This window comes from Callionymus lyra, chromosome 7, assembly GCF_982586985.1.
Source record: "Callionymus lyra chromosome 7, fCalLyr1.hap1.1, whole genome shotgun sequence".
NCBI lineage: Eukaryota > Metazoa > Chordata > Actinopteri > Syngnathiformes > Callionymidae > Callionymus > Callionymus lyra.
The window spans coordinates 5,867,556-5,882,405 of NC_141824.1; the positions used below are offsets into that span (position 1 = coordinate 5,867,556).

At 38.4% G+C, this 14,850-nt stretch overlaps 1 protein-coding gene and 1 non-coding gene across 2 annotated transcripts in view; both read right to left on the minus strand.

Annotated features, from left to right (window-relative positions):
* The window catches only part of LOC148074807 (major histocompatibility complex class I-related gene protein-like), a 28,986-nt gene extending 25,929 nt beyond the window's left edge, over positions 1-3,057 (minus strand). Inside the window, exons 1-4 of the mRNA XM_087796121.1 lie at positions 3,018-3,057; positions 2,855-2,974; positions 1,955-2,091; positions 1,761-1,878 (exon numbers count right to left, since the gene is read on the minus strand). Of these exons, the coding sequence (XP_087652247.1) occupies positions 1,761-1,878; positions 1,955-2,091; positions 2,855-2,974; positions 3,018-3,057 (415 nt within the window). The remainder of the gene's footprint in view (positions 1-1,760; positions 1,879-1,954; positions 2,092-2,854; positions 2,975-3,017) is intronic.
* Positions 3,058-12,848: 9,791 nt separating this feature from the next.
* LOC148074812 (small nucleolar RNA U3) lies at positions 12,849-13,061 on the minus strand. The gene has a single exon (XR_015712067.1). It is a non-coding gene; the product is annotated as a small nucleolar RNA U3 (small nucleolar RNA).
* Between the last annotated feature and the right edge of the window lie 1,789 nt (positions 13,062-14,850).

Here is a 14,850-nt window from a genome sequence, read left to right on the forward strand (position 1 = left end):
ATATCTCCAAGTCAGGAGTTTTGCCAATAAATATCTTAAATTCCCACTTGTGCAATCCAACAACACATGCAATGAGATTCTTTCCTTAAATCCACACATAAAAGGTAATATTTCCAAAATATAGAGGATCATGCAAAATGTCAAACCTCTGTCATGGGACAAAACTAAGCCTGGGAACACGATTGAAACATTAAATGATCTGCAAGTTTCTGGCAGCGTAGCTTAGAGTGTATCCATTCGTCATCTTACTGCATAAAGCAACGTCTCATACAATTTAAAGTGTTACATCGTTTGCATTATTCAAATGAGAGACTTGCTAAAATCTACCCAGACGTCAGTCCACATTGTTTAAGATGTTCTCACAGACCAGCTACTTTGGGTCATATGTTCTGGCATTGTCCATCACTCAAAGGTTTCTGGAGTAGAATATTTGAATGTATTTCCCGCATGTGTAAAAAAGCAATAACACCTTCTCCACACATGTGTATATTTGTCGACCTCCACCTGACCCCTCTGTAAATACAGCACATGCAAACGCAATTGCATTTTCCTCATTGATGGCAGCAGACTTGTTCTTCTGCAGTGGAAGTCAGACAAGCCACCATCATTTAAGAGTTGGGTTCAAGAACTTCTCTCTATGTTGCAGTTAGAGAAAATAAAATACAGTCGGTCAAATTGTCTGGAGAAGTTTCATGAAACCTGGTCTCCTTTCATGCAGCATGTTAAAGAGCTGAACCTTACATAATACTTGAACAGTTTGGCTTATATTTTTATTTTTACCACCATATGTATGGAGTATTGTTTTTTCTTTTGTTTTGTTTTTGTTTTTGTCTGTTTGTATCAATGTATACTATTATGCATCATTGTTCCTTTTTGAGTTGATTTTGGTTTTCTGAGACCGCGGGGTGGTTTTCTACGGGGGTGGAGGGTGGGATCTTTCTTTGTTTTTGTATTATACCTTTTATTTTACTTATTTTGTGTGTGTGTTTCAAAATGTATGTCTTAATATCTGAAAATCAATAAAAAGATGTTTAAAATATATATATATATTTTTAGTCCATTGAAAACGTTTTCTTGACTCCCGTCTGGTACAACTTTTAGACATCATGAAACATTTTGGCTAGAAAAAAACTCAATAAATTCACACTTTCCCATAATGCCCAGAGACAATTTCTCTTAATGAAGTTTCAACATAAAGCATGTTGAAGTAGAACCTCAATGTAAATCAGCTCTGATAGTCCCTGGTTCAAATTGTATTTCAATGCAAACAAAGGCCTTATCATTAGATTCTTGAATGTACTGTAGTACCTTTAAATACTTTTATGGATTCTAGGGAACCCTAGCAAATCTACATGTTGTTAGACCCACAACCTCAACTGCTGGAAGATTTGTGTGATTGAGTTTGACACCACTTCTCTATTGAGTCTGGTCGAACTATTTAAGCTCATTTTTATCTTCCCTGTAAAATGTTTACAAAGGACCAGGGATTAGTAAAGACACTCGCCACGATAATGATATAAATGGCAGTTACCAAACAGTGTTCGGTTTTGCTGCCATTTTCTTTCTGATTTTGTTTAAAATATATATATTAAGGATAAGGATGCAACGTTCCAAATGTATCCTATTAGTAACAATTTCATAAAAAACATTCACATTGGTATAAAATCTTAATAATCTCCATCCCTTATAAAAGAAACTTCATTAACACTAGTCTGTAGACTCTAGCAGCGTTAAACTAAACTATTTAGACCGACTCTTACCGTGCCACTTTCCCTTGAAGACCGTTCCAAATGAACCAGATCCTATCCTCTGACCCAGAGTGATCTGGCCCTCAGATATCTCCCAGTCGTCGCTGGAGTCCCTCCTCCCGAGAGTTTTCTGTTTCACGGCACATCACCATCACCTTCATCATCACCACAGCAACGTTCATCAAAGCACAAAGACGGTCTCTTACCATTTTATTGCGATCTTCAGACGAGGACGACGACTTGCGCTCTCTTTGTGGACACGGGGACTTCTGCGGGACCTTGACGTTGGTCAGAGAGCCGGGTAGAGATGCAGGAGGAGTGGCGGACAGACCTGTGGTGGTACCTGGACAGCAGGGGAAACAGAGAAAAAGCATTTGGAGCTTGAAAAAGTGAGTTAAGGCAGAAGAGGAGAGAAGAAGAAAGTTGACTTTAAAGAGTGCGTTTGCCGTTTGAATGTGCAGAAGAGGTCATGCAGTGGCAAATAATGTTTGTTACCCTATGATTTATTATTTTTTCATTTTACATCATGAATGAAACTCATTCGTACTTTGACTCTCAATTGTGAATACTTTCAAGAATGATTTATACAAGTTAAAAGCCTTAATAATTACAAATCTAAAACTAATTATTTTATTGACTTGCAGTCACGTTTATGCAATTTAATGAAAGAGGTCATATATATATAAATAAATAGCTCAGTTAGACTATTCTTATTTATAAGGCCAAATATTTTTTAATGAAGCTACACTGGTAAATGATACATGGACATTTTAAATACTACATTCATTATCAAAACGCTTAACTTATCTAAGGAATCTCTTAAAAACAGCATCATTTATTTGCATATATTTACCATACAATGATGAAGAAAACGACTCTTTTGAAGTCTGTGTGTAACAAAAGTGCATCACAGTGTTTGAAACAGTAAGATTGAAGTGAATCCCACAACCATGAGAGAGAACATGTGAAAACATAAAGAGGGAAACACACACAGTGGACTTGACACAAGGTAAAGGGGCTGTTGTGCTGGGGTGGAGGTGTAGGTGAAGGAGGAAGAGGATGGGGGAAGAGAGGAAGAACACAGGAACACACAGAGGCCTAACTACCTCGGAAAACAGGCTCGGGCTCAAAATCAAAGACTATGTCATTGGGGTAGGAGTATAGGAGGGGGCTTGAGGTCCGTGTTCGGTGCTTCCTCAAGCAGCGGGCGGGGTGGGTCGGGGGGGCTGCAGGGCAAAAAGAGACAGACACACCATCACTGCTACTCACCCGGCCCCTCTAACCACCAACTGTCCATGGTTTTGCTCATGGCTTTACTGGAGCATTCATCTTACAACTATCACAGTTCACTTCCTATTTTTAAACATTACCAGTTCAGTGAAGACGATTCTCTGAGACCAATCGTGGAACTAATACTGGCAACTCTTGATCCTTCTTAACATTTATTGTTAGAAAAATATGTTTTTTCACGTTTCCATTTATTCATATTTTTATATTGAAGCAATCATTAACTGTAATTACATCTGTTAAGCAATGTCAAAGAAAACACCTTTACTCATTGTGTTATGCACAGTACTTTTATTTTGAAGGATGTGTATTGTTCGATCCCGGATGTGATGTGTGACTTGCTCCGGGAAAAGTTGATTAACGCTTGTGTGTTCCAGCCGTTGTTTAATGAAGAAAATAAAGCAATGATTGAAGCTGTACTGAAGTGGAGTTTGAATGAAAATCCTTAACAGGTTATGGGCCCAGACAGCTTCGGTCACCGCTAGTGACTAATGACGGACAGAAGTGGCAGAGAATGAGAGCCAACTTGAAGATAAGTACCGGGCAAAGTTACGAGGAGCGTCGCGACGCAATACGCGAACGCTAGAGCTAAGAGCTAAGTGCTAACAAGCTAGCAGAAGAAAAGACCGCAAAACACGTGTAGAGATGAAGAACAGAGGAGCCGCAGGGATGCTATCGCCGCAACTGTTTTTTGACGGAACAGATGATAAGTATGACCTTTGGGAAACGAGATTGCTTGGTCACTTGCATATCTTAAACCTGACAGAGACTATTTTGCATGAGCCCACGGATGCTAGTGAAGAGCAGTTAGCTCTAGACGGAAGGAAGAATGCTGACTGCTATGCCGAACTGATAAGACTGATGATAAAAGTCCATCTCTAATCAGACATGACGCTGCTGATAAAGGCAGGGAGGCACTGAAGATATTGAAAGAACATTATTCGGGAAAAAGCAAGCCAAGAATAATAAGTTTATACACATCGTTGACCAAGCTGCGGATGGCAGACAACGAAAGTGTCACAGGCTATATTATAAGAGCGGAAAATATTATCACTGCTTTGAGAAATGCAGGTGAAGCTATGAGTGATGGACTAATCATAGCCATGATACTTGGTGGACTACCGGACATGTTCAGGCCTCTAGCTGTCCATGTGACACAAAATGAAGACCAAGTTACATTCACAGACTTTAAGAGGAGGCTGAGAATCTATGAAGAAGCTGAAAAGATGAAAACGGCTGAATCAACGGACAATGTAATGAAAACACACATAAAACATAGCAAGCAAAATATGAATACACACTTTAATCACAAAAGACATGAAGATGTAAGTGTGACATGCTACAGGTGTGGAATAAAAGGACACATAGCAAGACAATGTACGCGAAAAGTGTGGTGCAGTTACTGTAAAAGCAACACACATAAAGAATCCCTGTCCAAGAAAAAGGGAGATCAAGATGGTGCCAGAAAAGTTGCAGAGAAAGAGCAAGAAGGTGATGACGACCATCTCTTCATGGCGAAACATACAAAGACTGACAGACCAGCTGACAACATCAAGATGAAAAGCATCATGGTGGATGGAGGAGCAACCTCTCACATCGTGAACGACATGAGCAAGTCTGTGAGTTTCGACGACACATTTCAGCCAGAGACCCACGCAGTCGAGCTGGCAGATGGGAGCGAGTGCAATGGAATCGCCCAACGCAGAGGGACCGCTGTGATTCATCTCCTGGACAGCACCGGACGACAACACAGAGCACAGCTTCGGCAAGCACTCTACATGCCAACGTACCCCCAAGACATCTTCTCAGTGGCGAGAGCAGCGAATGGAGGAGCAACAGTCACGTTCAAGAAAAAGAACAGTCACATGATCACAAAAGATGGCAGCAGGTTTGACATTCATGAAAGTGGCAATTTGTATTATTTATCAACTGTTGAACAGAGTGTTGATAAATGTAAAGTGTCCCACGACATACAAACCTGGCATGAGATTATGGGTCATTGCAATTATGAAGATGTACAAAAATTACAAGGTGTTGTAAAAGGCATGGTGATAAATGGGAGTGTGGTCAGACCAACACAGATATGTGAAGTGTGTACGAAAGGAAAATTCACACAGAGTAGAAATAGGGAGCCAGACAGAAAAGCTACAAAACCATTACAGCTAGTCCACACTGATCTAGCAGGTCCAATGCGAACCCCGAGCATAGAGGGACACAGATACGCTCAATCTTTTACAGATGACTACTCAGGTACAATGTTTGTGTACTTCCTTAAAGCTAAAAGTGATGCAGTTCATGCCACAGAAAGATTCTTGGCAGACATAGCACCTTATGGTGAAGTCAAGTGTGTCCGTTCAGACAACGGCACTGAGTTTACAACTCAAGTTTTCCAAGAACTGTTGACCAAGAATAGGATAAGGCATGAAAAGTCAGCGCCCTATTCGCCACACCAAAATGGCACAGCAGAGAGAGGTTGGCGAACTCTCTATGACATGGGCAGGTGTTTACTGTTAGAGAGTAACTTACCAGATAAACTATGGAACTATGCTGTACAGACAGCTGCTTACGTTAGAAACAGGTGCTACAGCAGACGCACAAGAAAAACTCCATATGAGATGTTTACAGGCGTGAAACCGGATGTTTCCAAACTGCAGAAGTTCGGGTCCATCTGTTTTGCCTACAAACAAGAGAAAGGGAAGTTGGATTCCAGGTGCCAGCAAGGTGTTTTTATAGGATATGATAAAAACAGCCCAGCTTATCTGGTGTACTATCCAGACACAGAAAAAGTCCAAAAGCACAGGTTAGTGAAATTCACAACCAAAACAGCAAATGAAAAAGAGACACAAACATCTGAAGCACACATTGAGTATTGTGATAGAGATGTACAGCCAAAAAGTCATGACAATGGAGAAATGGTTGATGAAAACAAAGAAAATGCATCAAGTCATGATAAGGAAAGTGATGTTTCGGAGACTGCTCCAAAACAGACTGAAGTGTCTCAGCAAGAAGACGATGCTGAGAGAACAAGGCGGAACCCAAAGAGGGAAAGAAAGAAACCAACTTACCTACAGGACTTTGAAACGGAAGAAAAGGTAGACAAACTACAAACATGTATTGACTTCTGTTACAGAGCAGTGTGTGACATTCCTCAGACTTACAAGGATGCCATTGCTTCAACCAACTCAAGGCAGTGGATCAATGCTATGAAGGAGGAGATGCAGTCACTGGAGGAAAATGAAACATTCAGCCTCACCCATCTTCCACCAGGCAAACGAGCAGTGGGGGGCAGATGGGTGTACGCACTCAAGAGTAACACTGATGGAACAGAAAAGTACAAAGCAAGATACGTAGCAAAAGGCTACAGTCAAAAACAAGGAACTGATTACGAAGAGACATTCTCACCTACTGCTGATATGACCAGTGTGAGGGTGATCATGCAGAAGGCAGCGCAGGAGAATCTGCTGCTGCATCAGATGGACGTTAAGACAGCATATTTACATGCACCTATTGATTTTGAACTTTACATTGAGCAACCAGATGGTTACGAGACATGGTCAGACACAGGTGAGAAACTGGTGTGTAAACTGCATAAGTCTCTCTATGGTCTCAAGCAGTCCGGAAGAAACTGGAATGCTATGTTACATGCATGTTTGATCAGAAATGATTTCACACAGAACCCTGCTGATCATTGTGTGTATACAAAAGAAAAACATGATGAAAAGGTAATCCTCATTATATGGGTTGATGATTTGATAATAGCAGCTAGCAATGAAAGTGTATTAACAAATGTGAAAACAATGCTAACTGAAAAGTTCAAAATGAAAGATCTGGGAAGACTCAGACATTTTCTGGGAATAGACTTTGAGCAAACAGAAGGCCAAGTTGTTATGTCACAGAAAAGATATGTGAACAAAATACTGAAAAGATTTGAAATGGAAGACTGTAGGGCAAGAGAGACCCCATGTGAACCAAAACTTGACTATTCAGAAAATGCTGAAAAAATGACAAATTCAAGAAAGTACAGAGAGGCAGTGGGAAGTTTAATATATTTGTCCACATGCACTAGACCAGACATAAGTTTTGTGGTCAGTAAACTCTCACAGCATTTTGATGATCCAACTGAAGAACACTGGAGCACTGTAAAACATGTCTTTAGGTACCTTAAAGGTACAGCAGAACAAGGTTTATGCTTCAAAAGAAATGACACAAGTAAACTAGGTTTGAAAGTGTACAGTGATGCAGACTGGGCATCAGAGAGAGCAGACAGGCGCAGTATCTCAGGTTATTGTGTCAGTTTATGTGAAGGAAGCTCTCTAATTTCATGGAAATCAAGAAAACAACCAACGGTTGCACTTTCTACATGTGAAGCAGAATACATTGCCTTAGCATCAGCTATACAGGAATGTATATATTTGAAACGGAATTAAAGGAATGGACAAGTACCAGTATGCACAAACAAAAGTGTACGAAGACAACCAAGGTACTATTGCACTTGCCAAGAACCCTGTAAACAGGCAAAGATGTAAGCACATAGACATCAAGTATCATTTCATCAGGGAGATTGTAAACACTGGCAAGATACATCTGGAGTGTTGTCCTACTGAGCAAATTCTTGCTGATGTAATGACAAAACCAGCAACTAAACTGAAACTGAAAAGGTTTGTCAAAGATATGTTTGGTACATAAAAGTACATACAATTTTGTGTTCTCGGGAAACCCATTAAGTTAAAGACGAGTGGGGGTGTTAAGCAATGTCAAAGAAAACGCCTTTACTCATTGTGTTATGCACAGTACTTTTATTTTGAAGGATGTGTATTGTTCGATCCCGGATGTGATGTGTGACTTACTCCGGGAAAAGATGATTAATGCTTGTGTGTTCCAGCCGTTGTTTAATGAAGAAAATAAAGCATTGATTGAAGCTGTACTGAAGTGGAGTTTGAATGAAAATCCTTCTATCTTGGATTATTATCATTACTATCATTTATATTACAAGTGCATTGTTATTTTAAAGTACAAGACAATATTGGCTTTATTTTTAGTCATGTACGTACTGGAATGGTTCTAACCATCTGTTTATTCATTTATATTTTGGGGTTTATTTAACAAAATAATACAGTTACATGTTACAACATTGCTAATGTTTCTAAACTGCTAATTAATGCAAGTCAAGTGTCGTTTAAGCTACTTTTTTATTGCAGCTAAAGCTCCAAAAGGGAAATATATTGAGAGGTGCAGGCTTGTTAAACTTTTATATATATATATTTATATATGTATATACTGTATGAGTCACTTGACAACTTTATTTAACCTGATTACTATGAATTATGAATGAGGAGCTAATGAGGCTCATAAACATTGTTGCTAAATTACCAATGAAGTTATATTTTATTTTACACACTAGCTTACAGTCAATATTTGAAAAGCACGGCAGAAATACACTAGATAAACAAATACATAAATATGGCTGATATGAAAAGATTACTAACGGTTTGTTTTTTTTAATTTACCCTAAAACATGACTATTGACATGTGTACCAATTGTTATTATAGTTACTTATTTAACCAAGTAGCTGAGTGTGTAGAAGCTGTTGGATGAATCATTTTATCATATTTGGTTGTTCAAGCAAAGCGAACAACACACAATTAAATATTATATATGGTATATGGTATTGTCTTTTTCAACATTCAATTTATATTTATGTTCATTATTGGGTCTCACACACACACACACACACAAAAGACTAAGAGCACGCAGACGCGGAATGGTTGGAAAGAAAGCCACAGGATGTTTGGGAAATGTTGCGTGTTGATCTTTATAATAATAATCTCTATTTATATAGCACCTTTATAGACCAGGGTCACAAAGCGCTTTGACAGCCATTCACACATACTGATGGGAGTAGGCTGCACCACATGGTGCCGAATCTGCCATCAGGGTAAAGTGTCTTGCTCAGGGACACAACGACACAAGCTTGTCTGGAGCTGGGATTGAACCTGCAACCTTTTGGACTGCAGGCAACCACTCCTGTAAAGAATCAACATTTGTGTTACTATTATTATAGATAAATAGTTTAAGGAAAGAATATACAACGTCGGATGAAATCATTTGAACATTCATCCATTTTTTTCAGATGCAGGCAGAACCTCTGACTACTTGGTTTCACATTCTTACATCAAAAATCAAGTCATTTATATCAACAACTGTTGCATCTCACATCAATGTTGACAGGCTCGATGGTGTTGATATGGACGTTGGGTGCGGACGACGAGCGGTCCCGCTGCCCAAACTGGTTACGGTGGTCTTCCTCATTGGGCCGGAAACTAGGTGGGATGGGTATGGACTTGGACGGGGACACAGTGGCGTGGCATATGGATCTGGAAAGGTTTGAAGCCATCAATAAGAGAGAGCACAGAGACGAACACGCAGAAAGGGAGAGAGCGGGGATTACCCTGTGGAGTCTGATGGGGGGAGTGAAGGACAGACTTCGGACACGGGGGTCGTCCCTTCTGAAGAAACTTCCTCCTGAGTGAAGGGGTGGTGCTCGAAGAACTTGGAAACTAGCAATAAGCTTGAACCACAAAAGAAAATGTTATTCAAATCAAGTTTAAATGAAGGTTTTTTACTGAATGTTATCCTGCTTATATATTAATCTATAACTGCACACATGTTTATAGATGCATCAGGTTAAAAACAATACTTTCTTTATATTAAATTGTTAATTATTTAGACGCGCTTAAACTGACCGTGACCTCAGTGAAGAGTCAACACTTTAAATCACAGCTTAATTTAAGATTTTGTACAACTTCTCAAGTGACACAACTTACTGTAACTGGTCGTAGTTGACACACATAAGAGGAACCTCGGTGCTGCAGCGCTGGTGGAACTTGTACCCCCATGTCTGGCAGCGGAACTCCTGGAAAAGCAGCTTCCTGCAGAAGTCGCAGAAGGCCAGAGTGAAGAAAGTCTTCCTCACCTAAAACTGATCAACTTTAATGCCTAAACAATTTAGAGTCATGAAGATGGAGGAGAACTTAGGTCTGTATCTGATGTGCTGATAAAGTACAATTTATAGTAATAATACCTTTCATTATTAGTCATTATTATTAATGATTTGAACTGATAAACATGTACAGACTCCAGTTAAGCTGCTTTTTTACTAACTAACAAAATTCATATCATATGAAATATAAGGAATACGTTACTAAGACACATTGGACAGCAGGTGGCAGTGTCATTTCAGAGATTGCTTAAACGACATTATAATGTTTAGGTTTTATATGATACAACTTTTAAAATACATAATGGAATATAACAAAAAAAAAGTGTTCCTTTAGATATATGGAGGGAGGATTGTGTTCTCCTCCGAACTTGTCCAGGAGAGCTTCCAAGTGTTCTTGTGTCAGCTTGATCATGTGTTTGATATTCCAGATCTGAGGAGAAACACAAAGGTTTGTTCAAATTCTGATCCAACAGAGTTCAGAGAATCGTCTCACCACCCTCTAATAAACATGATGGAGATTAGGATCTGCTTTTCTCTTCAAGAAAAGAAAAAAGAAAACATCTAGAAGTATTAAACCCGTCACGAGCTGCTGCCGAGAGATGCTAGCTTTGTAACGTCTTAAACATGTAGCTCTTAAAGAAGAATTTCCATCAGTAAACATTCAACTTTCTTTTAAAAAGGTAAAACCAAAGTCCACCTAACATGTATAGATCAGATAGCACTGAGAACATGGACGTCACCTTCCTACTCATTTAAATCCATGTTGTTTCATTGTATTATCAAGTCCATAAATATATTTTTAGGATTGTCAAAAATAGTCACACAAAATAATCCTTTAGTATCGGTGGATCCAGATGGTAATGAGCAACAAACTCCAACAACAACAAAACCTCATAGGCAAAGATTAGAAGAAAAAGTTCAAGTTAACACTTAAATTCTTTAAAAAAGTTTAAAATCAATCATTGTGGACAACTTGTGTTATAGTAGCTCTATTTTACAAAGTATTTCAGCACCAACTGTATTTAAATTGATGTCATGTCATTTCCCAACTTTTAATGAACGACTTTAGAATGACCTTCAGTGGAGAAACAACACAAACTTTCACCAAGGAAGGTCACATTACTTCTTCCCAAGTATTTTATTTAAACCGAAGAACTTTGATGTTTCTTGGGCTGGAGTCGAACCCACAACTGGATCACAACCACCAGAACAATTGTACTGAAAGCAAGAGTGTTCTGAACTTGACAATCCTTGAGCAGTTCTATCTAGATTACATTTGAAATGGTGTCTCAAAGCATTTGTTTCGTTTCTCGACAATCGATTAAATGATTTGTTCCAAAAATTTTTTTTTTTTTTACTCATGAATTGAGCAGAGTGCAGGAGCAGAAAATTCAAATGCCAAACAATTCATATACAAGGGCCTTAAAAGATCTCCATGATCCAGAACATCACTAGAACTAAATGATAAAAGTTGAATGCAAACTTTTTTATTGATTCAGATTAAGACCCTGTAAATATTTACAATTGGTTTAATCTTCAATCAACATGTTCATTTAAATTACAAGGTAAAGCTCTGTCTAAATACAGCAGTGATACAGGAGGGATTGATTTTGTCTTGACCTTTATTTTTCATTGTTTTATGTGTTTTTTTTGTTTCTATATGTACACTCTGTTGTTGTTGTTTCTTTGGTATTGCAATAGATTATTTTTCTGAATTTACTGTCTCTTGAAAAACAAAGAAAAAAAAAGAGCATATACGTAACATTGCTGTGTCTGCATATTTACATAGTTGTCTTTACATCAGACCAACATTGCCTGGAATGCCTGTATTGCATACTTGCTCGATACAAATATTTTAAATTTAAAAAGTAATATCACGCTCCTCAAGAATTTATCAGCAGGATTCTACATACATAGAACACATTTAATACTTGATGGTCAGACAAAACTGAGTTCTGAGGAGAGACATTTGTTGTTTTAACTTCAGGTCTGTTTGCTAGAACAAGATCTAAGGTGTGGTTGAAACAGTGAGTCAGGGCCAAGAGATCCATAAAATCCTCCTATAGAGAGTGTCACATGTCTTTGTAGAACCATGGAAACAAAAATAACCTGTTGATTTTGAAACCGTGTGAAACGTACAAAGTATGTTTGTCTCATATATGGGCAATAAAATCAACCGCTATCAGTGAAAAAATGATAATGCAGAGAATAATGATTCACTTCATATGTTCACTGTCATTGATGATCAGCGCTATATAAATACAAATGACTTACTTCTTTACTTCCTTTAGGAGTATTGAGAGGAGGAATACGATCAGAGTGGTTGTTTGTTCTGCTAAATGGTAAAAGCAATTTAGTTCAGGTGAAATACTAATTTTCTACTCAGCCTCATGTTGTTCAACAGTTGTGATTCATTTTAGAATAATGGGTTCCTTTTCAGAGTTATAGTAAAAAAAATGTTTGTTCATTTTAAAGAAGCAAATGACGCTCAATGGTCTTTGTCCACATCTTGTTCCAAAATGACAAACTTAAAATATCCAAATACTAGTGATGGTCTGGTGAAGCTTCATGAAACAGTGTCTTTTCATTTTTCCAGAACAATTGTTGTCGTCAAGGCTTCAGTACAAGAGAGATGTTACAGACGAGCACCACAGAGGTTTGGATATTTTTTAATATCAATTTCAACAAAGACAAAAAGACCTACAAACTATAGTCTTTACATTAATATGAAAATACATTTTTATTTTTGTTAAAAGTTATAAAGAATTACATTAAAAATGTCGCTTAATAGTACATTGTCTTGAACACAACAACCACTCTGATCATATTCCTCTCAATACTGCACAAGGAAGTAAAGAAGGATCATCAATGACAGAGAACATATGAAGTGAATCATTATTCTCTGTCTGCTTCACACTCAGGAAGGAATATCACAACTCTTCATCATGGTTAGTGACACCAAACACTTTACAAACACATTTCTTAAGTTAAGAACTATAGAAATGATCCCTGAAAGTATAGTCTTAACTTAACTCTGCACCAACATCACACTCCATCCTCACACCAAACCATTACAGTGACGGATGCATAGTTTTTGAATTTTAAAATGTTACCGTCATTCATTTGATTGCAAAGAGATGAGACTAGAAAACATAATTGTAGTTTCATAGTTTATACACAACATGTATTCAAAATCACTACGTTCAATTCCATAATTCATCTAAACTGTGATTATTGATCACCATGACATTAAAACAACTATATCAGGTTATTTTTATTATGCATTACAAACAATTGTAAACATTAAACAATATAGTTTAATACAAGGGAAAATACATTTGAACAAGAGTTGTGTTTGATGTTAAAATGAAAACGTTTTTTCAATTATTAACATTCTGACTTAGGTGAGCGACTCACAGCTAGGGGGCGATCTAGGTGGATTGTTGTGGTGTCCTCTTCCACGCTGCAAACAGAAAGCAGTTGAGTGCAGTGAGGGCGTGACACACAAGTCTCATAGAGGCACACCTGACTGGTGCAGGTGCTCGGGGGGCGGAGTCAAACATCCACACTGGGCGTCTCACCACACCTGTCCAAATGTGTCGTCAGTGTTGCACATTTGAGCTCTGGCGGGATCTAAGATGGCGGCACAGGTGTGGCGTGAGATCGGCGTCTCATGGTTGTGTAACCTGATGAAGTTTGACTTGAGAGAAGCAGGTCAGAGAGCAAACCTCCACAAACACATTCAGCCGACTCAGCAGGAAACTTTGAATCAAGTTTCTACATGTGAATTGTCGGCACAAGCTCTTCTGGATTTTTCTTCTACACAAAAGTGGACACAACTTATGTGCACCTGTTCAGCACAAGACGAGTTGATCAAAGCAATACAGTCATATTTAGGACATGAGTTGATCAGGAAACAGAAGGAGAGGTCAGAGATGTTGACCTTTCATAACAGCTGCACAAATGGATTCTTTCTGAGCCTCCACTGACCCTCAATGACAAGTGACTTTACTGAACATTTGGAGTCCAAACACATGTGGACGTTTTCTGTCCATTTATTTGAAGATCAAAACACACAAGAAATGAAGCAGCAGTTCAACTATGTTTGACAAGATTCTTCACCTCTGACATCACAACTGACGCTTCATTAACTAGTGTCTACACACCAGGAAGAAAACACACAAACTATTACATGAACACAAAACTGTGTGTGTGTGTGTGTGTGTGTGTGTGTGTGTGTGTGTGTGTGTGTGTGTGTGTGTGTGTGTGTGTGTCTACACATTCATAAATTTGTCACTGTGTGTCTGATTTTTTTTCCATTTTGGTTTTTGCATGTTTGTACTTCTGTTTGTTATTTGATGTGTAAATACATGTGTTTGTTATCTTTTTATTTGTGTGTGCGCCTATTTTCAGGTTTGTTCAACTGTTTTCGTGAGTGTGTTTGGGCATGTGTGCCTGATTTTGTGTGTCAGTACCTGTTTTTAGACTCTGTTTGTCTGTATATATTTTCCGTGTGTGTATCATTTTGTCTACAGAGACATCTGTGTGTGTGCGTTAGTTATTGTGTGTTAGTGCTTTTGTTGCGCCAGAGAAGCATGTGTTTAAGTATTTATGTGTGTGCATTTCTGTGTAGTAGTAAAGCACATGTGTGTGTGTTTGTCATTGTGTGAGATTGCTTTTTTGTGTGTGTGCGTGTTTGTGCATTTTTTGCTTTGGTAAAGCATGCGTGTGTGTGTTTGCAGTTGTTTGTGAGTGCATTTTTGTGTGTCAGAGATGCATGTGTGTGCATCCTTGTGTGATGGTGAAGCATGTGT